This window comes from Acinonyx jubatus, chromosome E4 (genome assembly GCF_027475565.1).
Source record: "Acinonyx jubatus isolate Ajub_Pintada_27869175 chromosome E4, VMU_Ajub_asm_v1.0, whole genome shotgun sequence".
Classification (NCBI taxonomy): domain Eukaryota; kingdom Metazoa; phylum Chordata; class Mammalia; order Carnivora; family Felidae; genus Acinonyx; species Acinonyx jubatus.
In genome coordinates, this window is record NC_069395.1 from 31141866 (window position 1) to 31169119 (window position 27254).

General features: G+C 35.8%; 1 protein-coding gene across 6 annotated transcripts in view; it reads right to left on the reverse strand.

Moving 5' to 3' along the window:
- Window positions 1-27254, reverse strand: part of PTPRC (protein tyrosine phosphatase receptor type C) — a 123901-nt gene that overhangs the window by 16605 nt on the left and 80042 nt on the right. For 4 of the 6 annotated variants that reach the window (XM_027074629.2, XM_027074628.2, XM_027074627.2 and 1 more), the window contains 12 exons: window positions 26230-26349; window positions 25697-25855; window positions 23607-23818; window positions 18324-18384; window positions 9867-9975; window positions 9123-9157; window positions 6625-6734; window positions 6086-6176; window positions 5919-5995; window positions 1935-1971; window positions 1741-1838; window positions 901-1026 (listed from right to left, as the gene is read on the reverse strand). In XM_027074629.2, the coding sequence (XP_026930430.1) occupies window positions 901-1026; window positions 1741-1838; window positions 1935-1971; window positions 5919-5995; window positions 6086-6176; window positions 6625-6734; window positions 9123-9157; window positions 9867-9975; window positions 18324-18384; window positions 23607-23818; window positions 25697-25855; window positions 26230-26349 (1235 nt within the window). The remainder of the gene's footprint in view (window positions 1-900; window positions 1027-1740; window positions 1839-1934; window positions 1972-5918; window positions 5996-6085; window positions 6177-6624; window positions 6735-9122; window positions 9158-9866; window positions 9976-18323; window positions 18385-23606; window positions 23819-25696; window positions 25856-26229; window positions 26350-27254) is intronic. The other 2 variants (XM_053209751.1, XM_027074626.2) reach the window with 1 other exon arrangement.

Consider the following 27254-nt stretch of genomic DNA (forward strand, 5'->3'; position numbering starts at 1 on the left):
TATAATTTTTTTTATTATATTCCCAGAGTTGTACAATCATCACCACTATCTGATAACAGGACGTTTTCATTACCTACTCCCAAAAGAAATTCTTACTGATTACAGCCATCCTTCTTCCTGCTTCACCTCCCTCAGTTCCAAGCAATCCTAACCAGCTTTCTGACTCCATAAATTTGCCTATTCTGGGGACGCCTGAGTGGCTCAGGCGGTTAAGTATCTGACTCTTGATGTCGGTTCATGTCATGATCTCACAATTTGTGGGTTCGATTCCAACATTAAGCTTTGCGCTGACAGTGCAGAGACTGCTTGGAATTTTCTCTCTCTCTCTCTCTCTCTCTCTCTGCCCGCCCCACTCTATCTCTCTCAAAATAAATAAACTTTTAAAAAATTTGCCTATTCTGGATTTTTCATAAAAACAGTATCCTAGAACATGTGAGGACCTCTGTTTTAACTATTATCTAAAGCCCTACTGACTGTTTTTTTCCAAACTGACATTTTATCTTTACTACATAGTTAGTGCTTTGTATTTCTTACAGTAGTCTTTAATTGTGCCATTTGTATATTCTTTCCATAATGGTAATTAATAGACCCGTAGAGAATAAGGGCCATTTTACCATTCATTCGATAATTCAGTCATTTATTCAACACAGTTAAAGAGCTCTTTTCTTTATATGTCAAGAGTCATAGAATTATAAATACTTTTGATAGGACTTGGACAGACAGATCCTACTTTCACCAGTGATTTAACTTGACCTGCTGGCTTGTGTTCTAACCCAACTCCTCCTCCTTTAGGTTGTTAAAAATAATTTTTCTTAGATTTAATTTCTCACATTTAATTCCATAATTGTATTTTTAGGCAAACCGTATGAAAATAAAAAATATGTGATAAAACAAACTCACGTTTGTAATGTTCAACTTCTGAATGATATAATCTGGACACCTTTTGTGCTCGGTGATCTTTACCACAACATCTCCAAAAGTCCGTGTGCCCTCTTCCATTGACGGCCAGTATTCTGCACACTTGTTCTATATTTTAAAAAATATTAATAATTTTTGTTTTTCATTTAAACAAATGTATGCATTAAGACTCTTTAAAAAACAAAACAAAAATCATTCATCTGAAATTCTCAAAACATTCATGTATTCTCCTTTAAGTACATATACACCTTAAGCTGTGATGCTTGAAATGTATTCCATTTCCCATTAATGGCCCTGATAGATTTCCTTCATACTACGTAGCCAGTGGATGATCTTCCCAGGCTTAGCTGCATATTAAAAGGAGATGTGCTCGGTTGTCAGCAGAAATGATGTGGTTGCATGTGGTTAATTTCAGGCTGGAGGATAGGGAGGCTTTCACGCTTCCTAAAGTCCCATTCCATGAATTACCACATATCTGCCCAAGGACAGTTTTCTTTCAAGTATTCTCAAGTACTCGTGAAATCATTTCACAGAAATGCACTAAACTTGTAACAATAGTGCAAAGAAATAGGAGTCAAATGTAAGTCCAGCAATTAAGCAGAAGCACTTAAATTTTATTCATATATACATATATTTAGGTATGGACACTATTTTTCTACATGTGTAAAAAGTTCAAATCAAGTGTCATACTGATTAAAATAGAGAACTGTCTGTTTTTGTCATCCAGCACGTGTGTGTGTGTGTGTGTGTGTGTGTGTGTGTGTTTTGAAATACGATTCAACACTCTTTTCCTAACCCCAACCTTTACCCTATGAATCCTACCCTGTTTCCTTCTTCACATCGAGTGACCATGACAATGACTGTGGCTTTCTGTTCCCAAATCATCCTCCAGAAATCATCAACGGTTTCATCCCTGGGACCTAGGAAGTAAATAAACACAAACTGATAAGAAATATCTTCTTAAAAGCACTATGAAACAATTTTCAAAAAGAGTGTTAGACTGTCAGATAAATTACCTTGTGCAGCAATGTATTTCCTGGGTTCTTTGAAACCCTGTTCAAAAAACACACAAAGGCATATCATTTACTGAACACTCAATTATTTCTTTATGTGCAAAATCATGAGTTAGAGGAAGTTAATTTAGATCCACCGTCTCTTGGTTGCGGATTTCTCAGGACATTTTCAAATCATAAGGGGGATTTTATTAACTCATGGTCACCCTTTAAACTGCACCAAACATGTTAGCACTTACAAACACCATTCGTGACCTTTATGTATCTTTGCTATATATCCAAAACAATTTTGAAAACTGGACTTCATCCTCATCGGGATGATGCAGCAATTTACAAAAGTAATCCAGACATTCTTATATTTTTTGTCCTGACAACTCAGAGCACCGTCTGTTACAGTTTAAACCTTCTTACAAGCCATATTGTTGCTTTGGGGATTTTTACTCAATTTCTTTCAATAAATCATTGTGAGATATCCCCACACATCTACCTTTTAACTAGCGCTGGGATAGACCACCGATTCCCTAGACTCCTTTACTGCCATTGTAGATAAGAGAAAGAGTGACTTTAATTTCATTACCTACAATGTTTGCTTTTTCCACTCCTATTACCAAGGCAAAGAAGGAGGACAGAGGCAAATAAGATATTGTGCTAGTTTCTTCCAAATTATCTCATATTCCTTAAATTCACCTCAGCAATCAGAGAAGCCCTTCAGAGAGATAACCTTCGCCCATTAGATGAAATATTGTTACATGGGCCAACCTTCTCCCATTAGGTGAAATATTGTTACATGGGCCACAAGAATTCAGGATTAATGTTAGTAACTTCTTGAAACTTCTATTTCATGACATAGTATTATTTACACATTAGCTTGTTCAACACTTATTTATTAACGGGCTACAATATGTCAAGTACCTATCTAAAAGCTGAGACACATTTTTCAGGAGCACCTAGTTCTGCTGGAGACAAATAAGTAAAAGTCAATACCATAATTCCCACATATATTTGAATAGGAAATATAAGGGGTTTTTCTCAGAGATTATCTAAATCCTTATAAAATCTTCTGTCAGTTACTTTACTTTGAAAAACAACGTTTGGAAGAAACCCTATATACTAAAATAAAGTTTATCAATGCTAATTGTGAAAGCCTACAGAAGTCACCTGCAGAATCGGTTAAAATAGAGGTCAAAATTATGGCACAGTACTAGTAATTATCTTTAGACAATGACCTCACATTTGTAACTGTTGCTTGTGATTATAAACAAGCCTTTGAGGATAATATTAAAAAGGAATGAAATAAGAAATGGTATAAGAATATCATAAGCACATGTCATTTGTTGCGTGGGATAGAGCTTACAAGGACAACAGCAAGCAAGGATACAAAATTGTCATGTAGCAAACAAAGTTGGTGGGAGGCAGGACATTAGTACAGGTTAAAGTGATGTCTTTAGGGACAGAATACTTGAGAAGAAAAGTCCCAGCCCTGCTTCTACTTGTAAAAATGTTTCATAAATGATCTGAATAAAAAATATTCTTAAATATTTTTTTCATTTTACAGAATATGTGTGTAGAGGATTAAATAGCATTTTTCAAAACTCATATCTACTCAGAACGTCAGAGTGTGAGTTCATTTGCAAATAAGGTCTTTGTGGAAGATAAGGCTATAGCCCTCTGAGGCTGGGCTCTAAATCTAATGACTGGTGTCTTCTTTTTTTTTATGTATTTTTTTTTTTTTTACTTATTTTTGAGAGACAGAGAGAGAGAGAGAGAGAGGGAGGGAGAGAGTAGGAGTGGGGAAGGAGCAGGGAGAGAGGGAGACACAGAATCTGAAGCAGGCTCCAGGCTCTCAGCTGTCAGGACAGAGCTTGACAGGGGGTTTGAACTCACGAACCGTGAGATCATGACCTGAGCCGAAGTTGGATGCTTAACCAACTGAGCCACCCAGGAGCCCCAAATGGCTGTTGTCTTTATAAGAGAAAGGAGACACGGTGCTGTAGAATCACACAGGGAAGATCATGTGATCATAGAGGCACATTTGAAGGTGATACAGACACAAGACTAGGAAGGCCAACGATTGCCAGGAACCACTAGAAGCTAGGAGAGGCAAAGAGCAATTTCCCCCAGACCCTTCAGAGGCAGCATGTCTCTGCTGACACCTTGATTTTGGATTTCTTGTCTCCAGAACTTTGAGAGAATACTTTTATGTTGTTTTAAGCCATCTTGTTTGTAATACTTTGCTATGTCGGCCCTAGGAAACTAAGGTACCATGTGAATAAATAAATATATAAACAAACAAACAAACAAATTTAATTTGACCATTTTACCTACTCCACTAAAAATTTATATATTCATGTACATCGAAATAAGCAAACCTCAGTTTCAATATCTTTCTTCAAGAAAAGCTGGTGAATTGCCTTATAGCATAGTATACAATTTGTCTACTATTTGACCGTCAAAAATTTTTTTTTGGCATTCTTCATATATTGCTGGTGGAATGTAAATCGGTATGGCCCAGTGGAAGACCATTTGGAAATATCTTTTAAAATTGCAAATGCATATTCTCTTTGGCCTAGAGATTCTTCTTTTAGTATTTTATCCTAGATACACTAAAACCCATTGTAAAATAGTAAGTCAAGATTTTTCATTGAACCATTGTTTATAACAGAAGATTCTAAACACATTTAATGTCCATTAATATAGGCACTTATTAACTAAATCACAATACAGCTATACCATGAATGACTTATAAAATATAAAAAATGCAGAAATTTTCTATGTCCAGGGTCAGCAAACTACAACTTATGTCTGATTTTGTTAAAAAAAAAAAAAGTTTGGAACGCATTCACATTGTGTATAGAATTGTGGCCACTAAACTTCAGAGCTAAGTAGTTGTGACAAAAATGTTATGTCCTGAAAAATCCAAAATATTTGTTGCCTGGACTCTTACAGAAAAGATTTGCCAAACCCCATTCTTGTAATGATATTATTGTAATGTATTGTATTGTAATTATTATAAGGATATATCCATATATATTTTTATTGTATCATTACTATATATATATATATGTGTGTGTATATGTGTATATATACATATATGTGTATATATGTGATATACATATCACATAACTTTACAGGTTTATAAAGCATGGCACAGAAAAATGTGAATATTATATTAACACTTTTGGATAAAGAGAAGATAACAAATGTTAGTGCCTTCGGACTGGATCAATAAGAAACAATATAGAGGTTACCTTGTGTAGTAGGTGGGAGCATTGCACAAATGGTAGATTGGGTGGAAAGAAGCTATTTTTCAGTCTCCCTGTTTTTACACTGCTTATTCTTTTTTAAATGTGTGATGCATTACTTATTCAGCAATTATATAATAAATAACATTTTAAAATATTTTGGATAAATTAACCATATGCAACATTTATTTTTGGATAAATATGATGAACAAATGATCTGGGTCAATGAAGCATATCTCTGCTGAAATGCAATGTTATGTAATTGAAGAACAACAGGTTGGAGTCAGGCAGACCCGGGTTTGAATCCCAACTCAACTTTTTACTGATTGAATGAGGATAAGGATAACTAATTAACCAGAGTCTCCCAGTCTTCACCTCTACAGTGAGTATGGTGCACGTGGTCGGGGCAAATGTGGGGCTCTTATGAGAAATACATATACAGATCATTTAGTCTAATATCCAGCACAATAGTAGGCACCAGAGTATTTTAATTATTAGTATCACTTTTGGTAGAGAAAAATTTTATAATATACCTAGCATGAATAATAAATAATAAATAACTATTCCTGTAGATATTAATGATTTTGTTGTTTATGTAAGTGACATGAGGAGTTTACTTCAAACTATTTCTAATAATATTTCTAAACTTTTGACATGACAAAGAAAGAACTGAATGGAATGTATAGATACAATGACAAAACAACAAAGGCATAAAATAATCTGGCAGTTATGCGTTTTTACTCACGTCAATATAGCTGGCATTTATATAATTTGACCCTGCATCTCCATTTATATCAGAGAGTTCAACACGGTTGTAATCATCTGTTCAAAGAAAAGAAATATAAATAAGTGAAATAATGAATAACCAAGTAGCCTAAACATATAGAAATTCAATTCTCAATGAGTACTTACAAGGAAGGATGTCAACATAACGATTTTTGTTCTGGTTAAAGGGTTTTCGAGCATCCTTGATGGAAAACTTGCTAAATACCCGTGGAATGCTCTGAAAGACATAATGGTCCTTTGGGTCATGGCAGATTCAAGAAAAATAATTTCCCCCTTGCCACTTACCATTTTGAGCAAATGAGACATCCTGGAACGTATTTCTTTTTTGCTGATGAACAAGTTGCATGGAGTAATTGAAATTAACATTATTAGGAATTATGCAAAAAATACTAAAAATGAATGATGGGCTGCTTTGAGAATAAAGTTGTGACACAACTTTATAACTAATAATGATAAAATAAAGAATTATTTTGAAATATTTGCCAGTTTCATGACTATGATGATCTCTTCTGGTCTATAAATATCTGCTGATAATATCTGCTTTGACTATGTTGCTAGATTACGTAGAATAAATTATAAAGACAAATCATTATATAATATATTTAAAATGGAATTTTCCTGATAATTGAGTAAATTTCTCATCACGTATCAAGAAGAGCACACACCTGAAATTCAGCCAGAAACAGTCTTCCTTCATCAGCAATCTTCCTCTTATAAGTTTCCAACAAAATATCTGCATGGATTGGCTCCACACTCATCAGTTGCTTTTCATCATCTTTAAACATATTAAGGATTCATGACTAGGGTTATGTCCATCTTTCAAGTGTTCATACAAATTTCATTAAATTTATCGCTTGGATTAATCCTTTGCTTCTTCCCTTCTCACACATACTACCTGTAAAGTCTCAGTCACATACAAAGATTCACCTATGACTTCTAAATGTTGTATGCCAGACCTCTTCTGGGCTTTATTTTAACCTTTCAATCTCCCAGATTTTTCAAAGGGTTATCCCACATGTACATCAAAGTCAAAATGCCCAAAGTAAAAATCATTTTTCCTTTACTCCAGTATTTCAAATCTCAGTAAACAAGATCACCATTCACAAACTAATTTAAGATGGAAACTTCCACAGTTAGAGATTTCTCCCTCCCTCTCCATATCCAGTAGGTGACTGGGTACTTTCCATCCCTCTGCCAGTGGTCAGGTGCAGGCAGGCCTCCTCATCCATGTAACTACATCTTCCCAAGTCCTCTCCTTGTCTCTAGTTTTTCCCCATACTGATTTGTCTTTTAAACTGCTGCAAATTAGTCTTCCAAAATAAAATAAAAGCATGCAACTTTACTTGTTAAAAAAAATCTGACACTCTTATTAGTGTTTCATTGACTAAATGCTAAGGTTGAACACATAACGTAATATAACAATTACCATACTTATTTATCTATATAATAGTTATTATTTTTTCCTTTCATTATTTCCATGTTTAAGTTTTCATGAAATTTTGTAAACAGACAAGTAAGAGAATATGATTAATATCCTTATACTCAAGACTCAAGCTTAATTTGCTAATCCCTTTATACTAGGCTATGAACAAGTTGTGTTCATGTGTTAGGCCTCCAGAGTACGAAGCACTTTATATGGTATGCTTGCTTAATAACTTACTAAGGAGTAAGAATACATATTAACCATAAAGAGCTACAATTGTATATGGTTCCTGAAAAGCAAAGTTTCAGAAAATTATGCAAATATAAACTGCCACTCATGTAAAAAATGTGTTTCTCCTATTCACGTCAATGTTCTCTATCAGATGATGCAAGACGATGTCCATTAAGGTTGCACATTTGTCTTAGTGTCTGCAGAAATTTCCGTCCAAATACAGCTATCAAATTGGCCATGTACAGTCACTTCTTTGGGTTGTTGGGAACCTCTGGTATTCATTTGTTCTGAACTCAAGGCCACCTTTGAGGTTTTAGAGGTTTTGGGTAACCCTCTAAAGGGTTTGACCCTCCCTAGTCTGCCCTGACACCTTGAAATTGACTCCCCTACTCTGCTCAGGTACTTGTTACTCTTGTGCTCTTCATTCTTCCCTCAGGCTTTCAAAACTAATCCTCAGAACATTTCATCTCATTCATCTATGCATTCATTGACATTTATTGAATTCCATATACTCACATAGATACTCGGGATAGAGCAGTGAAATGAGGGGAAAAACATCTTCTTACTTTCGCATCCCTAGCTTACATTCTAGTCACGGGAGGATAGTTAACAAATAAAATATATAATGCAATATCAAGTAGTGATAGATTTTGCAATGGAAAATAAAGTCAGTGAAAGGTTCCAAAGAACCAACACTAAAGCTTTTGTTTACTGATTTGGTACCTGCTCTTGCAGAGGGAAAGCTTTCAGAGATAAGTTAAAACAAGACAGAAGAGTTCTTAAATTTCTCCTGTCTTGACTATGAGGAGACAGATCATTTTATTTATTGCAAACAGTTTCAATCTTTACCTCTATCCCCTTTAATGGATCAAAATCACATTTAAAAAATGAAAGAAATAATGTACAGGTTGAAAAAGAAGGGGGAAAAATGGAATTTCTTTTCCTCTCTTAAGTCAAATTGCATTTTTTGTCATGTCCTTAAATGGGCCTTATGTGGAAACAGCCACCATCCCACCTTTTAACCTTTGCAGAGACTTGAGCACACTTACTACCTCTATCTCTATGTGACTTTTTGTCTACTCTTGTACTCCCTTATTTGTTGGTCTAATGTCTCCCCACAATCTTAGGTGACTCAGATGCCTGCCTTTCCCACTCACAAGCTTCTATCTTCTATCTTTCTCTAGAAGCATACACATTCAACCACTATGGCATTTACCAAGTTGTTGTCATATTTGCTGATACTTCTGCCTTCCTCTATTAGATTTTCAACCCTTTAAGAGCAGGGTCTGTGGCCTATCACTACCATATATTCAGCTCTGGCACAATACTTGCCATATACTTGGAAATTCATAGTACTTACTAATTGAATAAATAGATAAGTGAATCTAAGTTTCTTCATTGTATCAACAGAGGAAGTCTAGGTTAGATAAAAAATGTTGAATTCTTATTTAAAACGAATAGATTCAAATATGAGGAGGATATTCATCAGTAAAAAACTGGTATACTTACCCCTTTCAACAAGTTCCTGCTGTTCATCTATATCACTGTGAAAATAAGAAACGTAAGTGTCTATATTTTTTAAGAAACATAGAATTCAATTGGGATTCGATTTATATTTAATGAATGTATTGAAGGAAGGAAGGAATGGAAGCAGGAAGGATAAAGAAAGAAGAAAGGACAAGAGAAGGGGAGACAGGAGAAGGAAGGGAAGGGAGGGGGAAGGGGATGAGGAAGGAAGGAGCTTAGCAGGGGAAAGAGGAAAGAATGAAGGGGAGGAGAGGAGATGGAGGAGAATGGAGGGAAAGAAAGAAAAAGGAAGGAAGGAAGAAACCAACCAAGGGTTGTCTGATAAACTCAGGTAAGTGACTAAATTATTTTATTTTAAAATTCTTGTTTTTCATAAATTATGGTTGTTCCTGGCCAAAAGAAATACATATACTTCCCTAGATACTGCTTTCTTTTCTTTTTGCCTCTATCATTTCTACATCCCTTTGACCCACTTTTAACTAAAAGAATAAATACCTATTCTCTTCCTTTGTTATCATTAAAAAAATCTATAACAGTATTACTGTAGAAAATGTTACTATTTACTACAAACCAACAAGACGTTGCGAAGTTTTTGATCAAAAGTTCACTGATGAACTGGACTTAATGCTAATTCTCATTCTATACATAACTGGTTCTAAACTTGCCTCATAGATAGATGTTTTCATCATTATTACTACTATTTTTAATTTTGAAATCAACTCTTACCTGGATCTTCTGTTGCGCAGGTCATAGATTTTGTAGAGAACGAAAAGCAGGGCTAAGAATGTCACAATGATCAGAAATACCAGAAATGCAATCAATGCTTTAGAATTATCTAGAAATGAAACATAACACACGAAAGGAGATTATTATGTCAACTGCATTGCTGGGTTCTTTGAATAATCACCTTTAACATACTTTCATTTTTATTATGTCCATGTCTTTTGAGGCTTTCAAACAAATAAATTTTTTAGAATGAGACCAAACACAATAAATTCCTGATATTGTGTATTTTGCCCATATTATTCAAAACAAATAAAAACATCTTATATTTTAAGAAAGCAATTAGAATACAGAAGAGAAACTCTCCTTCCCCAAAATACTATTCTTTTATGCGATACTATCATTTAGACTTAATTCTCTTTCTTTCAGTCACTCCATTTGGAAGGGATTAGAGAGGGAGTCTAGTTATTATAGATCTCAGAGAGAAACTCATTTGGTGTAACTTTATGTGCATAAGTAGATAGCCTCCCACAAAGATCACAAAGGCTTCTGTCCCACACAGATAAACTTTCTTACCATTGAGGTATAAAATCAATTAACCGAGGGACAAAATTGTTTCGTTCTACCGTTAGGATTACTTATCCTGATGTAAATGTTCACCAGGGTTTAATGGGAAATCATACCCTCTTCTGGAGAAGGACAGAGAAAAGACAGTGTACTGGAAACATCCTTTGCCCTGGGGGAGTATCTCCTACTTTTCATATACAATGAAAGGGCAGAGAGGAATGCAGTGAAACCAGGGCCTCACTTGGGAGCTAGACTGCTTCGGTTCCAACCCTAGCTGTACCACTTCCTAGGTGGGACCTTGGCTAGAATCTTCATTATGTTTGTGACTCCATTCCCTAATTCCAAAAATGAGGTTAAATGAATTGATTTACAACAAACACTTGGCACGGTGTCTTGGACATACAAGGACTAATTACTCACTATTCGGAAAAAAAAAAAAGTTTTGAGTCCTACTGTATGCCAAACACTGATTTAGTTACATAAGATATCTCGGAGAACAAAACAAGGATCCGTGTCCTCATGGAAATGACCTACTGACACGACAGACACTTAACAGTGCACATAATAAATAAGCAGATGGTAACGTAGGTTAGAAGATGATAAAGACTGTGAGCAGGTGAGAGAGTTAGCTAAGCAGATATCTGGAGGCTGCCTGTTTGAGGCAAAGGAAGGGTAGGGCAAGAACCCACAGGTAGGAGCATGGCCGGCATGTCCAGGGAATAGCCAGAATGCCAATGTGGCTGGAGTGGAGCCAGTGAAGGGTAGCAACAGGAGCTGCCACGTAAGAGTATGACGCAGAGAGGGGAGAGGCAAGGGCCAGATTTGTAGGGCCTGGAAGCCATTTTAATGATACATTAGCTTTTTTGTTACACAGGCAGCACCTGCAGGATTTTGAGCAGAGAAGTGATATACTCTGACTACACATTTTACAGGTTTTTAGGACTACTCGTTGAGAATGCCATAATCCAGGCAAAATATGACAGTGGTTCATACCAGGCTGGTGGCTCTAGAGTGAGTAGAAATAGTTACATGAAGTTATAATTAATGGACATCAGGAAGACTGTGGGTGCAGCGGAGAGCAGGAGCTCACTTTTGGATTTGTGAATTTGAAAAATAATTAGACACCCAAGTGGAGATGCCAAATAGGAAACCTGAACATGCAAATGTGGAACTCTTGTACCATAAATCTTGCAAGAAAGGGTCTGGGACTGGACATAAATTTGAAAGTTTTCATCATGGAGCTGTTATTTAAAGGTAGAAGATTGAATAATTCACCAGGAAATTAAAATTAGATAGAAAGGAAAGAAATCCCAAGACTAAGTCCTCGGACACTCTAATATTAAAAGTTTGGAGAGGAAAGATAGAACCAGGAAAGGAGACTAACAAGTGAAATAGAAGAAAATTAAGAGCGTGTCCAGGAAGCCAATTTAAAAGGAAGTCTTTCAAGGAGGAGGGGGTAATCAACTATGACGAATGGTGTTGATAAGTCAAATTCAATGAGGACTGAGAATTGACCTTTTGATGTACTATCAGAGAGGGCATTGTTGGATTTGACAAGAGCGATTCAGTGGAATAGGCAGGCCCAAGAGAAAAATAGGAAAAGAACCAGAGACAGTCAAAATACAAATCTCTTTCATAGAAGCTTTACTGCTGGGAGGTGGGGGGTGTGGAGATGAAATAAAGGGGTGGCTGAAGAGGAAATAGTGTCAAAAGAAATATTGTGGTTGCTGTTTGTTTTCAACAATTGCATACCGATTAGACTTATCTAGCACAGAAGGGAAATAATGATGCAGGAGAGAGAAAAGAAAGCTGTTGGATGTGGGAATTGGTCAATTGATGGGATCAAGGGATTCAAGAATAATTTCAAGGGTGATCATAATGATTGATTATGAGTTTACATTGTATATGGAGGGATTGGAGGACACCAAAGGGATGTGGAGTGGTGCACCAGTGTTATATATTGCTACTATGGTTTGCTCTGGCTAATGGAGATAGGAAAGGAAATGATGTTCTTACTATTTTAGATGAGGAAATTGAAATTCAGTCATCCTAAATCATGTTTTTTTTTAACTTTTTAACGTTTATTTATTTTTGAGAGACAGAGAAAGAGCACGAGCATGGGAGGGCAGAGAGAGAGAGGGAGACACAGAATCTGAAGCAGGCTCCAGGCTCTGAGCTGTCAGCACAGAGATCAACGGGGGGCTTGAACTCACAAACTGTGAGATCATGACCTGAGCCGAAGCCAGACACTCAACCGACTGAGCCACCCAGGTGCCCCCTAAATCATGTTTTTAAAACAATACAGGAATAATACATTTGAAGCAGTTTGGTAAGACTGAGAAGACTGGGTATGCTGGGTATTTAATCAGTCCTCCTTTCTTTCTTGTGGCAGAGATTGGCTAATGCTGAATCCACCTGTTTTCTTTTCCTTCTGAATCAGCTTTACTTGCTGTTCAGTGTTGCCATGTGACTGAGATAAAGGTAGAAGTGAGATATGTTAGTTCCAGGCCTGGCGCTTAAACCCTCTGGAGAGATGTTACACATTCTCTTCTCCGGGTTGCCAGATGGATGTTGGCAACCATAGCAAAATTAGAAGCTATATATGAAAAATGGAAACCCTATGTCAGCCTAGAGTTTTGAATGAATATGTAGAACAGAACACCACCACCTACACGCACACAAACACCTACCAACTGGTGTAGGGTAAGAAATAAATTTCAATTCTGTTAAGTCACTGGGATTTGGAGGTTTATCTGTTAAAGCATCTGTCATTACATTAATTCATTGGTACCCCTCATTCACCCCATACTTACTGAGAAGTGCTACACTGGGATAGTCTCTAAGGATACAGCAGAATATAAGGCATGAGAAGTTACCAGTTCTAAAGAAATTTTCATTCTTTTGGGGGGAAACAAATGCTAAACAGGTAAACCAACAAATAAAATAATAATGTATTTTCCTTAGATTTATGAAAGAGTGAGTAGGTGGAAAAAAAGTAAGGGGAACCTATTTTCTACACGTTCAGGAGTGGCCTTGAGCATGAGACTTTCTATAACCTGAAAGATGGAAATGACCCAGCTAAACAGATAGCTGCCAGAGACCGTGTGTCTCATGTTCAAAATGTCTATAACTGGAAATTCTTAATAGTAAGAATAAATTAATTTCAAATAGAGACTGGCAGATATTGGACCTGAGTTTGAATTCTGGCTCCACCACTTCTTTACTGGAAACAAAAAATAAATTGATTGAATTATCTAAGTTAAAATTTCCTCGTCTATAAAATGGGAATGATTTTATTTTATTTAAAAGGATCTTGTGAGGATACATGGGTTGTATTGCATATTTTAGAGAAGTTCTTATTGCAATAGACTCCCAAAATGACCCAACGTGTTTTTCTCAAATTCTTTTCACTAAAATTATCAATAAACCTGTGATTACTGGTATATATATTGATCGACATGATTGTTTCCAGAATTTGTGGATAAAAACCTCATCAGAGGAACAATCATCTAAACTCATCCACCTCAAGGAAATTACTAAAATGAAAGCATGTTACTAGAAAAATAGGACACCTTGAACTGAGATTTTGCGAGAAACTGCCCCAAATGACTATGAGTAAGCGTTTCATTCCACAGCAATTAATTAGGGTCCATTCTACAGAAACATTAAGTAGCTTCAGACTTGCCTTGATAAACTTATTAATGATAAAACAACCAAGACTTCAGATATATATCATGACCTAAGAACACGTTTCTCTCCCTTCTTTCCAGGAATTCTGCTAATATTAAAGACCTGACAGTGGCATAGATCCATAATGCCAGAAAGAATGGGAGAAGGGAAATTAGAGTTAGAGAGATTTCAGCAAGTTTTGGAAGGTAGAAAACAAAGGAGAGAAAGCCAGCACCAAAATAGCACAGTGCATAAGATCCATACCAGTTACCCAGAATGCCTGAGTCTCAAATTTGGAGGCACATAGACAGTGGAAATGAATCATAGGACCAAAAATGGTACAGTTGAATGTCTATTTACAGAGAAACCAAACACCCTTTGAAAAGACACTCCAGGGAGGAGACAGAAGTTTATTCTCTGAGAAAATTGAAAGGAAAAGGTTAAGAGACTCAAGGTAAAATCAGGCTCAGAACAGAGCAGGGATGTGGTCCAGGACTGAGATTAGGAGGGCAAAGTCAATGTCTGCCTATGAAATGGTTGAACACCTGTCCCTCTGCCCTACTATGGGAAGAACCATTCCCCTACACTGTAACACTACTACAAGAAGTATTACATTGATTAATTTCCAGAGATAATAAATGGCACTGGAGAAAACAAATCATAAATATTACAAGGAATCTCCTCAGTCAACAGTCCCTGTAAGGGCTACAGAACTTTTTTTTTAATAATTTATTATTTATTTTTTAAATTTACATTCAAGTTAGTTAGCATATAGTGCAACAATGATTTCAGGGGTAGATTCCTTAATGAACCTTACCCATTTAGCCCATCCCCCCTCCCACAACCTCTCCAGTGTTTGTTCTCCATACTTAAGAGTCTCTTATGTTTTTGTCCCTCTCCCTGTTTTTATATGATTTTTGTTTCCCTTCCCTTATGTTCATCTGTTTTGTCTCTTAAAGTCCTCACATGAGTGAAGTCATATGATTTTTGTGTTTCTCTGACTGACCAATTTCACTTAGCATAATACCCTCCAGGTCCATCCACATAGTTGCAAATGGCAAGATTTCATTCTTTTTGATTAGGGCCATAGAACTTCTAATCAACCTTTTCTATGGTCTCCCTGTAACTTTGATCAAACTGCTGATAAGAACTGAATTGTCAAAGAAATCCTCAACAATAAAGGGGGTTCCAAAATAATAATTTGACTTAGGAGTTCCAAAATGGGACTAACAGGAGCTCCAGAAGGGCTATAGGAAAAAAAAAAAAAAGTGAAATGAAAAAAAATTTCTCAGAGATATGTTTCCAGGTCACAAAAGCCAATAGGATACAAGAAAAGACTCGTGCAAGACAAAGAATAAAGAGGAAAGCCTAAAAGTCCTAAAGAGAAAAAAGTTATGAGAATACAGAAAAAGAACGAGAAACAGGATGGCATTAGAAAGTAATACTGGATGCAGGAGAACGAAACAGAAATACTTTTTCAATACTAAGTTTTTAAACTCAGAATTCTATGCCAGGTCAACCTATGGATCAAGTGCCAGAGTAGAATTAAAGCATTGCATTTTTATGTGTGCCAGAATTAGAATATTTTCTTCTTACACTAGAGAATATATACCAGTAATTTTTTTTTTTAACAAATGAGATTCAGGTGTAGCAATTCTGAAACAGGAAACTAATGAAGGAAAATTTTACCACAGTAGCTAAGCTGTACACCTAGGTAGTCCAAATCAGTACAGGAAGAAAGGGCCCCAGGAGCTCTTTCGGGAACATTGTCAACGTGTGGCTAATGAAATCTCATGCCAGGGAAGCTCAGCAAAACTTTTCTAGGAGGTGCATTCTTGGCAAGTCACAACCCAAGACTTCTCCTGGTGAAGACATTACTATTAAAACCTCATTCTGTCATTTATCTATTACAAAAATGCCATCGTGAGTGAAGAGTCAATAAAACTTTTTCTGCTTGGTGAGGAAGGGACCGTGGGATAACACTCTAGCTCCACGGACATGGAAATCTGATAAAAGCGGAATGTTAGCTGCCTTTCTAGGCAATGTTGCCAATGACGAAAATGATCCCTGGTTGCTCAGCTGTACCTGGACAGGAAGATTTATGTGTGAACCACACTGTCCTGGTGCAAGCCCCAGTTTTCGGTCTCCCTGAGGGGAGTAACCCAAGGCACATCTCATTTTTGGGCACAATCCCTGTGGCATGTCTGGAAGCTACTCCCAAGGAACTATTCTAAGAGATACCAATTCCTTTCTTAACAGGGGGCTTCTAAGGAAGGGCAGCTAGCACACCCACACATGTGACCCAATTCTCTCACATCTCACTTGCCTCTGGGAGGGTCAAAGAACAGTTCCAGGGTTGCCATGGGCACTGTGACCACTATCGCTACCCACCCTTGCTGGCGCACTGTGTTTTCTGTTCTGTGTCTCCTTGAGTGAAATGGTATCACATCTGGCCTAGTAAAATGTGAGTGAGTGTGAAACGTCCAGTTGAGTCTATGACTCCCAAGAGTAGGTGCTGCAGCTAGAAGTTATCTGCATAGGCAGAAAAAAAACAATTCAATGGAGTTGTTTTTATTGTAAGGAATTATAAAAGAAAAGTATTTATATGTAAATAAAATCAAAGCTATCTGGTTGAATTTGGTGGGCATTTAGTATTAGAAGCTTTTATTTAATAAATCAGAGCAGGAAGAATGGAAACTACATGGGACCTGGGACAACAGTTTGGAACATGAACTTTTATATCTTTCCTCTTTTCAGAGACTTTGGGAAATAAGGCATTAGTGCTTGCACACTTGCATGTGTGTGTAAGAGAGTAAGACTGAGACATTGCAATGATAGCATCAGAAACTGTCTAGAGTTGGGGTGCCTGGGTGGCTCTGTCAGTTAAGCGCTTGACTTCAGCTCCGGTCATGATTTCACGGTTCATGGGTTCAAGCCCTGCATTGGGCTCTGTACTGATAGCTCAAGCCTGGAGCCTGCTTCAGATTCTGCGTCTCCCTCTCTCTCTGCCCCTCCCCGCTCCCTCTCTCTCTCTATCTCTCTCAAAAATAAATAAACATTTAAAAAAAAGTAAAAGAAACTGTCTACAGTTGATAACACAACACAGAAATTTACATCATTTAATTTAATTTACAAACATACAAATGGTGAACAAGCTGAGAAACTTAAAACAGTGTACTGCCTTCTCCCTCTGTAGATTGAAATCCATGGGCAATGTTACTAACTCTAGAAAGAGGAGCAGCTAATATTCTTTACACCTATAGAGATAACTATAAGAAGAACTGAAAACAGAAATGGTGAAAAGTGGCTGTCTTGGTGAGCAGGACAATGAGTGGGGAGTGGTGACACAAAGCTGTTATTGTCATTGTTATAATGACATTTAAGTTTAAGTGGTTTTTTTCTATCTGCAACTTTATTTTGATCAAAATATTTAAAATAGCAATGATAAAAAATTAAATAGCCATGTTGTTATTAAGCGATTTTTATCTTAGCTGTAATTAGGTAAATCAGGACAGATTTGTATCTAATGCCTGCCTCTACCAAGCTCAACTTTGAGGGACAGAATAAGACAAAATAGGTAAGTCTCCAAAACGGTACACAAAACAAACATGTTTTGTTAACAGTCATGAAAAATGTCATAAACATACTCATAATTTAAGTCTATACAGATATATCCTCTTACAAATTGTTTTATGAAATCTACCTCCTTTAATAATGGAATCTTTTAATTGAATTTAAAATACTGTATTTTACAGGGGACGGATTAATGGTTGCCAAAGAGAAGAGAGGTGGGGTTGGGGGGCAAAATGGGTGAAGAGGAGTGGGAGATACAAGCTGCCAGTTATGGGATGAGTAAGTCACAGGAATAAAAGGCACAGCAGAAAGAATATAGCCAACAATATTGTAATAGTGTTATATGGTCACAGATGGTAGGAACACTTGTGGTGAGCATAGGATAAATGAAGAGAAGTCAAATCACTCCATTGTACAGCTGAAACTAATGTAGTATTTGTGTCAACTACATTCAAATAAAAAATTAAAAATAAAACAATATTGTTTTATTCACCTACATATGTTTTTTTTCAGAAAACATAAAATATTACCTTGATAGGAAATATATAAACATTTAATAATTAAATATAAGCACGAATGTAAAATAATAAAGGTTTGTAATGTTAATATATATTTTAATATAATATAATAAAGAGCCACAAAATGACTTACAAGATGTTGAATGAAAAACAGATTCTGGAGTTCCATTATGGTGTCCATTGTTGTAATAGACCTGAATTCCAGTAATAAAACAAAATAGTTTTCTAACGTGAATTTATCTATCATAATGCAACACATACATTATTTCTCATACAATGGTGTCTATTTTAATTTAAAATATACAGGTTAACTTTAATTTAAAAATAGAAACCTCAAGATTATGTCAATGTCTTATTATCAAATAGTTTTTCAAAGAAAATATTTAACAGTGAAAAAGACATAAAGAAATCTTAGCTTATTTGGCACAACAACAACAACAATAATAATAGTATAATCGGCAAGAGTAAGTGAAACTGAAGGAATAAACTGCAACACATCAAATTCTTCAAAGCTTAAAGTTAAAATTCCCTATTGATAGGTTAATATCTATTTTATTTAAAAGGGAAACTACCATGTACTATTTATAAAAGTTACACACAAAATGAACATACAATTTGTAAAAGCAAATAGAAACAATATGACAATCACAGTGTTTATAATAAATTGATATTTAGTTCACAAGGGTTAAAGTTATAAGGATTGATACCCCCAAGTGATACAGGGTAAAATCTACAGTATTAACCTAATTAGCAAAACTCCCTGTGTCTCATAATATTGAATACAAATAAAGCCAAAACAATTTAGTTATACAAAGGAAACTGAAAAGAATAAGAGAGCAGTAAGAGGCTTTGGCAAAAAAAAAAAAAAAAAAAAAAGGTAAAAACAAATCTGAATAATATCATTAAAAGATAAACATGATACATTTGGACAATATATATCTACAATATATGTCTAAGTTTTTACCCTTTGGAAGATATATAATTTCCTCAGTACTCACAGAATATTTGTAAATATTCATTATACATTTAACTGTAAAAAATACTCTATTAATTCCAAAAAATAGAAATTGTAGGACTTCTGGGTGGTTCAGTTGGTTAAGCGTCTGACTTTGGCTCAGGTCATGATCTCGTGGTTTGTGAGTTCGAGCCCGCATCAGGCTCTCTTTTGAGAGCTTAGCATCCTCTGTCCCCCTCTCTCTGTCCCTCCCCTGCTTGCACACATTCTCTTTCTCACTCTCAAAAATAAATAAACGTTTAAAAATAGTAGAAATTATAAAAGTTAATTATCTTTTAAAAGCTAGAAACACTATCTCTTTAAAAAACAGATAAATTAGAAATTCTTTCCAACTGCAATATAAATTCTTGGGAAATATAATCAGAACATTCTACTCTAAAAATCCACTTGTTAAATTTTATGTCAGTCATTGAAAAATTAATAATAATAGGGGCTCCTGGGTGGCTCAGTCGGTTAAGCATCCGACTTTGGCTCAGGTCATGATCTCACAGTTTGTGGGTTCAAGCCCCGCGTCAGGCTCTGTGCTGACAGCTCAGAGTCTGGAGCCTGCTTCAGATTCTCTGTCTCCCTCTCTCTCTGCCTCTTCCCCACTCTCACTTTGTCTCACTCTGTCTCTCAAAAATAAATAAATGTAAAAAAAAATTTTAATAAATTAAAAAAAAGAAAAATTAATAATAACACAGGCATGGGATACAGTCAAAATTTTACCAAAGGACAATTCATAGTTTAATTTTTTCTTTTTTTGTTGTTTTTTTTAAATAATAAAAAAATAAAGAAATGGACCAAAAATGCTTTCAATCCCAAATTAGTAGAAGAACATAAAAATAAATCTACAAAAAGAAAAGTAATAAATGGAGCAATGATAAAAATTACTTTATGAATCTGTTAACCAGAGATCACAATGATAAATAAAGCTAAAATGATTGATCCCTCGTGATGGCATAAATGTTGTAGTGGAGACAGAAAGAAACATGAAAATGAATTATGGTACATGCAATGAAGAAAACAAGAGACAATCTTTTGAAGGCTGGGGAAAAGAATGAGTAACTAAGTAATAATCTACTACTTTGAATTTGAATGTTGTATTTTTTAAATTTTTTTTAACGTTTATTTATTTTTGAGACAGAGAGAGACAGAGCATGAACGGGGAACGGGCAGAGAGAGAGGGAGACACAGAATCGGAAGCAGGCTCCAGGCTCTGAGCCATCAGCCCATAGCCCGACGTGGGGCTCGAACTCACGGACCGCGAGATCGTGACCTGAGCTGAAGTCGGACGCTTAACCAACTGAGCCACCCAGGCGCCCCTGAATGTTGTATTTTAATATGATGTTTACCTATATTTTTCCAGAATAACTTATATTGATGAATGGGAGAAGAAAATTCTAGAAAGAGAGAAGAACATAAGGTAAAGTACCTATGGAGAGCAAATTCTAGGTGCATTTGAGAAACTGAAAATAAATGGAACTTAATGGGTGCTGGAAAAGTAATGGGAGATGAAGTATAATGTACATGATATGTAATAACAAAATATTTCTTTTATATGGATTATGGGAAAAATATAAATCCACAAAGTGTAAAATGTCTGAAAAGAACAATAATATTGAAAAAAAAATGGCTCTGAGAGGATTCCTCTGTGTTAAGAGGATTAAAAAAAATTTTCAGAGAACAAATCATTCCTATACTATTTAAGGTTATAAAAAGGCAAAGAAACAAGAAAATGTGCTATTTATCAGGTTAGCACAACTTTTATAGCAAAGTATACTAAGAATGATTCATGCCCACACCTATACAAATGCCTGTGCCCGTCATCTCTACCCACTTATTGAAGGGTTTCATTTATGAATGTCTATTCATAAAGACTTAAAAAAAGCCTTTGAATTCAATAATGCTTTCAAAGAATAATACACAGTGACAGAGCAAGACTTTTTTTCTTGGAACGTGACATGGTTTATCCTTACAAAACCTATCACTATAATTCACCATATGAACAAATCATATCATGTCATCACAACCATGGCATCATCTAATATAGTACAATAAAAACACAGGAAAAAGTCCAACCTATGTCTGATTAAACAAACAAGAAAGGTTATATATTTATAAATACATATGTTTTTGTATATAAACATATGTACATATAAACATTTCTTTAAGTTATAAAGGGTATAAGGTCAGTTGTCAACATTATTTTGAATAGTCAACTATTGACTGTTGAAATTTCCATTAAATCAGAAATAAAACTGATAGATCTGACTGAATAAAAATAAAAGGAAAAATTGTGTATGATTTAAAGTGTTATAAATAAAGTTAAAAAGCAAACTACAAGCTGGAAACAAAACTTGCAACTTATATGACAAAGAGTTTAATATCATTAATATCCAAAAACTTTCCCAAATAAAACTGGACAAGGGAGCGGCAACAACAAAAACTGTAGTTACCTTCGACAGAAAATAAAGAAAGCCATTCAAACAAAAAGAGATGTCAATACCATATCTCACCTACTCAACATCAAAGAAAAAGAAGGCCATGCCCAATGTTGGTGAGATTCTCAAAAGCAATTATTTAATAGACTGTATGGGAAGGGTAATTTGGTAACTTACAGGGAAAAAAAATTATCACAAAAAATTCTTAAAATACAAGTAAATTCCTTTTGACCCAATACCTTTATTTCCAGGAATTTATTTAAATAGAAATCATTAAAGACACATTCAAAAATTGTGCTATTTACCAGTAAGTGTGCTAATTGATTGTTGTTTATAACAGATGAAAACAAGTATAGTTAGTAGAATGTTAAAAAGCCATATAATAGAATCTTAGGCAACCATTAAAAATTGCATTGTAGTGAAATATTTAACATGGAAAAAGTGCATGTTTTAGTGATATATGAAAAAATGTAGGTTACTAAACTATGTGTTCAGAATGTTGATAATATATATGATGAATATATATAAATGCACATTACAATATTATGAAAGTTGTGAGATAATGGCAAATATATATTGGTTTCTGCCCTTGGTTCCTGGCACAGAACTCCTGAAACCCTTATAATTTCCCTGGTAATAGGAGTGTTTTTCATTCTAATCAGGTGACTGGGTGGGCTCCTGGATGGCTCCTGGATGAGGACTAGTCATTAGAAAGCCAAAGCTATGATTAGAAGCTTGGAATTTTCACCCCTGCCCCCATTCTCTTGAGAAGGTAGAGGGCTGAAAATGAAATTAATGATTGGTCACACCTACATGATGAAGCCTCCTTAAAATACCCCAAAGAAGGTGGCTTGGGGGCTATCAGGTTGGTGAACACATCCATATCATGAAGGTGATGTATCCCAACTTGATGGGGACAGAAGCTCCTGTACTTGGGACCTTCTCAGACATCACCCTATGTATCTCTTCATCTGACTGTTCCTCTGTATCCTTTATCACATATTTCAATAAACTGGTAAACGTAAATAAGTGTTTCCCAGAGTTCTGTGAGCCACACTAACAAGCAACTAAGCCTGAGGAGAGGGCCATAGGAACCCCTGATTTATAGCCAAGTCAGACAGAAGTTGAGAGTAACCTAGGGACCAACTACTGGCAGTTAGAGCTGAAGTGGGGTGGAACAGTCTTGTGGGACTGAGTCCCTAACCTGTGGAATCTGCCACTATCTCCAGGTAGATAGTGTCAGATTTGAATTAAATTGCAGGATACCCAGCTGGTGCCACAAAGACTTGCTTGATGTGGAGGAAAACCTCCACACAAATTTGGCGACCAGAAGCATCAGAAGGGTGGCGCTGCACATGAACTATACAGGAGACTCACAGAAAAGAACACACAAGAAAAGACGGAACTACGGTTTTTCCCTACAACCAGGGCCAAGACTGAGTTTTTCCATTTCAGAAACACATTCATAAAATATGATCAGTAGACAGTAAGCTTGTAGATGAGTTTTTTTTTTTAATTCTCCATGTTCACTGGTATTTCCTAATATTTATTTCTACTATTTTCTAACCTCAGTGCACCTGTAAAATATTTTGCAATTTAAAAAATCATGTTAGTAAAGATTAAAAGTCAAGGTAAATAAAACATTTTGCAAAGTAATAATCTATTGTGCATAAATTTAAATTAATTTACTGTGTATAAAATGTTGTGCTTCTTGACACAGGCACAATAATTTTGCTATGAGTAAATTACATTAAAGGTGAAAAACACTCCAACAAAATATTTGCTTGAAACCATTGTTCTTAGAGCTGGGGATAAGAAGTTCAGAGTCAACCACTTAAGACTTTAAAGTATGATTTCATTAGACGAAGAGTTTCTAAAGCTCATGTGAGCATCAATTGGTCTTAGTATTATTGAAGTATGGTGTAATAATCAGTATAATGTACATTAGTACTACAGTTGAGGATAGAAATTATCTTACCTTAAATTCGTATTCTGTTGAATATTGAAGATATAGTACAGAGAAGTGGCAAAATATTTGTGACTCATTTTTAACAAAGGCATCTCCAGTTTTGACTTCCAGATGGTAGGATCCATTACTGGGGCCTTTAAAGTCCGAAGGAGGATCACACTTCACAAGAATACTATTATCTGATATCCGAGAAGCAAGTAAGTGCCTGACTTTGGTTGGCTCTATCAAAATGAAGGAATATTTGTTACTTTAATCACTTTGTACATGCATATTTAAATCAGTTGGCAATATTTGTGTACATTATAAATTATTATTTAAAAAAATTTTTAATGTTTATTCATTTTTGAGAGACAGAAACAGAGCATGAGTAGGGGTGGGCAGAGAGAGAGGGAGACACAGAATCTGAAGCAGGGTCCAGGCTCTGAGCTGTCAGCACAGAGAATAACGTGGGTCTCAAACTCATAAACCGGGAGATCATGACCTGAGCTGAAGTCGGTCGCCCAACGAACTGAGCCACCCAGGCACCCCCAATATAAATTATTTTCAGCATTAATTTGGAGATTATGGATGAAGAAGCTATAATAGTACATGCATCAAGAAGCTGTACCAAAACATCTAAAAATAAACCCCCCAGTCTTTCAATGAATATTAGCATATGTGTTATACTTGAAGTCATGGGACTTCATGCCATCTCCTAAGGAGAGTATACACGATTAGAAAATAGAAGGAAAGAGGGGGTAGAGAAGAGGGGAAGAAAGGTGCAGGGGGAGAAGAGTGGATGATAGGGGGATTCTGAAGGCCTACATACAGTAGAGCTCTTCGGTTCTTTTTTTTTTTTTTTTAAGATTTTATTTTTAAATAATCTCTACATCCAACATGAGGCTTGAACTTGTAACCCTGAGATCAAGAGTTGTATGCTCTACTGTCTGAGCCAGTCAGGCGCCCCCAGCTCCTCCGCTCTTGAGGTGCTTACATTATCCTAGTAACTGCCTACCTGGCTGCATTCTTTAGGAGGAGCAACAAATTATCTTTGTTTGCTATGACTTCACAGAAATTTAGGAAAATAGCAAAACCATAAAGCTCAAGGATCTGGACTTTTAAAACCGGAATCTAAATTACATTAAATTTCATGAAGAGCATTCTACATCCATCCCTGAATAAGACAATTTTTCTTCATGAACTTGGTGCCAGCTAAGGTCTCTGGAGCTACAGATACTGCCTTACACAGGGGTGTTTCTTCTTTCCTGACTTAATGGAGTTAACATTCACCACGGAGATAGATCTAGCTTTAGGCCTGGAAACTATGGAGACATCATACAGGTAGCAACAGGAAAATGACTTTGAAAGGAAACTTCAAATGGAAAAATGTGCCATAAAATAAAACAAGTAGTTCGCTGTAACAAAGAGAAGACAATGCCAAGAAGTTACTGTATTTTATAAGGTAAGCGGGTAAGTAGAGGTCAGCAAGTGAATGCTTTGTGGGTGAGATGTTATTAGGTGTCTCATTGGCAGTTACTAGTTCTAGATAATAAAGAAAACAATAGACAATGCATTTTTATCTATGTTGGTTAGGTACTTAAATTGCCTGAAATCTTAAAATTGTTCCAGTTAATATGGCCTCAAGCTTCATTCTTACAAATCTGTGATGGTCTATGAAGAATACAGAGAACCCAGGATAACAGTTTAGAACATTATTGTATTTTAAATTATTATAAACCCTAGATGTTAAGAAATGTGCCAGGTCAATGTGTTTCCCCAATGAAGCATAAGGAAAGACGGAGTGTATACTAAAAAGTTCATACTGGGGTGCCTGGGTGGATCAGTTGGTTGAACGTCTGACTTCGGCTCAGGTCATAATCTCGCAGCTTGTGAGTTCGAGCCCTGCATGGGGCTCTGTGCTGACAGCTCAGAGCCTGGAACCTGCTTCAGACTCTGTGTCTCCCTCTCTCTCTGCCCCTAACCCACTAACCCACTCACATTCTGTCTCTGTCTCTCTCAAAAATAAATAACATTAAAAAAAAAAGAATGGAAAAAGAAAAAAAAGTTCATACCTTGTTTCTTGCCATTCACAGAAAGAAGTATTAAGGCTTATAACTTACTATCTGCAAGTGTTTTAAATTCACATGTCACAGCAGGTCCATCACGTTGTACTTTTCCCATGGTGGAAGCCTTTAATGACACACTGTACTTTGTATAAGGTTTCAAATTTTGCAAATTATGTTCGGTCTCCTCTTTACCCAGAACTATGCAGTTTTCTTCTCAAGAAAAAAAAAAGGAAACATTTAAGTCATTAAAACTCAAGATTGCCACATATTTAACTTGCTGTCTACATTAAATCATTTTGAGCTGACTCTGAGGGATTAGGCATTTTTTTGCTTCTTTGTGGGCCTGAATAAGGAGTTCAAACTGTGCAACTCATGTAATATTTGGAGGACAATAATGAGGATTATCTTCCTGAGGGTTTCTTTCTCCAGGCTTTAGAGAATAAAGATTGAAGTTAGAGTGTAAAGATTGTACCAAATAACAAGGCATCGTATTTCTGTTGTTGCTCACTAGTTCAATCCACATTGCTAGCGCTTCCCACTTCTTGATTCATCTTTCCTGACATGGAATTAAATCTTACACAAATTACCTGAAGCATGCGGCAAACAAAGAACATAATTATCAAAATAATCTTCAGGGCTTTCCCAGGTGATCCTTCCTTCTGTTGAGCTTATAGGCTTGCATGTAATATTTGGAGGTGCTTTTGGACCTGTTACAAAATAAGAATGAAATATGAAATATGAAAAATAATACGTGGAAAAACATCCTTTGTATAAATATGATTATTAACAGTCACATTTTAATTATGAGTTAATTATGAAATTAAAAGAAAGACATCTAGTCTCATTAAATTTGCTTTAGAGGTCGCTTAACATAGGAAATGTCACTCCACAGTGGCACTATGGAGCCCAAGTATTCCACTGACCTAAAATATCTGCGAATATCCTCTTCCTCTCAGATATAGTATTATTGTTCATCTACCTTGGAATTCCTAGATTTCACTGTGCTGAAAATCTGTCATTGGTAGTACTGATAAACTTAACTGTCATTATTTGGAAACTTCCAACTTGAGATGAAGAACGTAATAAATGCTTAAATCAATTTATGAGGTGTAATTTACATTAAAACACACCAATTTGAGGTAAAATTATGACTTCTGACAAGCATATGCGTCTACATAACCACCACCACAATCAAGCTCTAGAACATCTCTATCATCCCCCCAAATTTCTTCTGTGTCACTTCCCAGGCAACTCAGCCTCTTTGCCCAACCCCAAGCCCCCTCTGAACTTTTCTCTGTTACTATAGATTCAATTTGTTTCTTTACCCACTTCACATAGATAAAATCAAATAGTACTTTTGTATGTCTATCATACTGCACTCAATATAATGTTCTAGATATTCAATTATGTTGTTGCATGTGTCAGTAGTTAGTTCTTTTACTTCATGAGTAGTATTCCATTGTGAGGATCCACCACATTTTATCTATTCGTTTAAGTGTTGATGGGACATTGGGACTGTTGCCAGACTTTCGGCTACTAGGAGTGAATCTGCTATGAATCTTTGTGTAGGAGTCTTTCTGTAGAGATGTTGTTGTTTTTTTTTTTTTTCTCT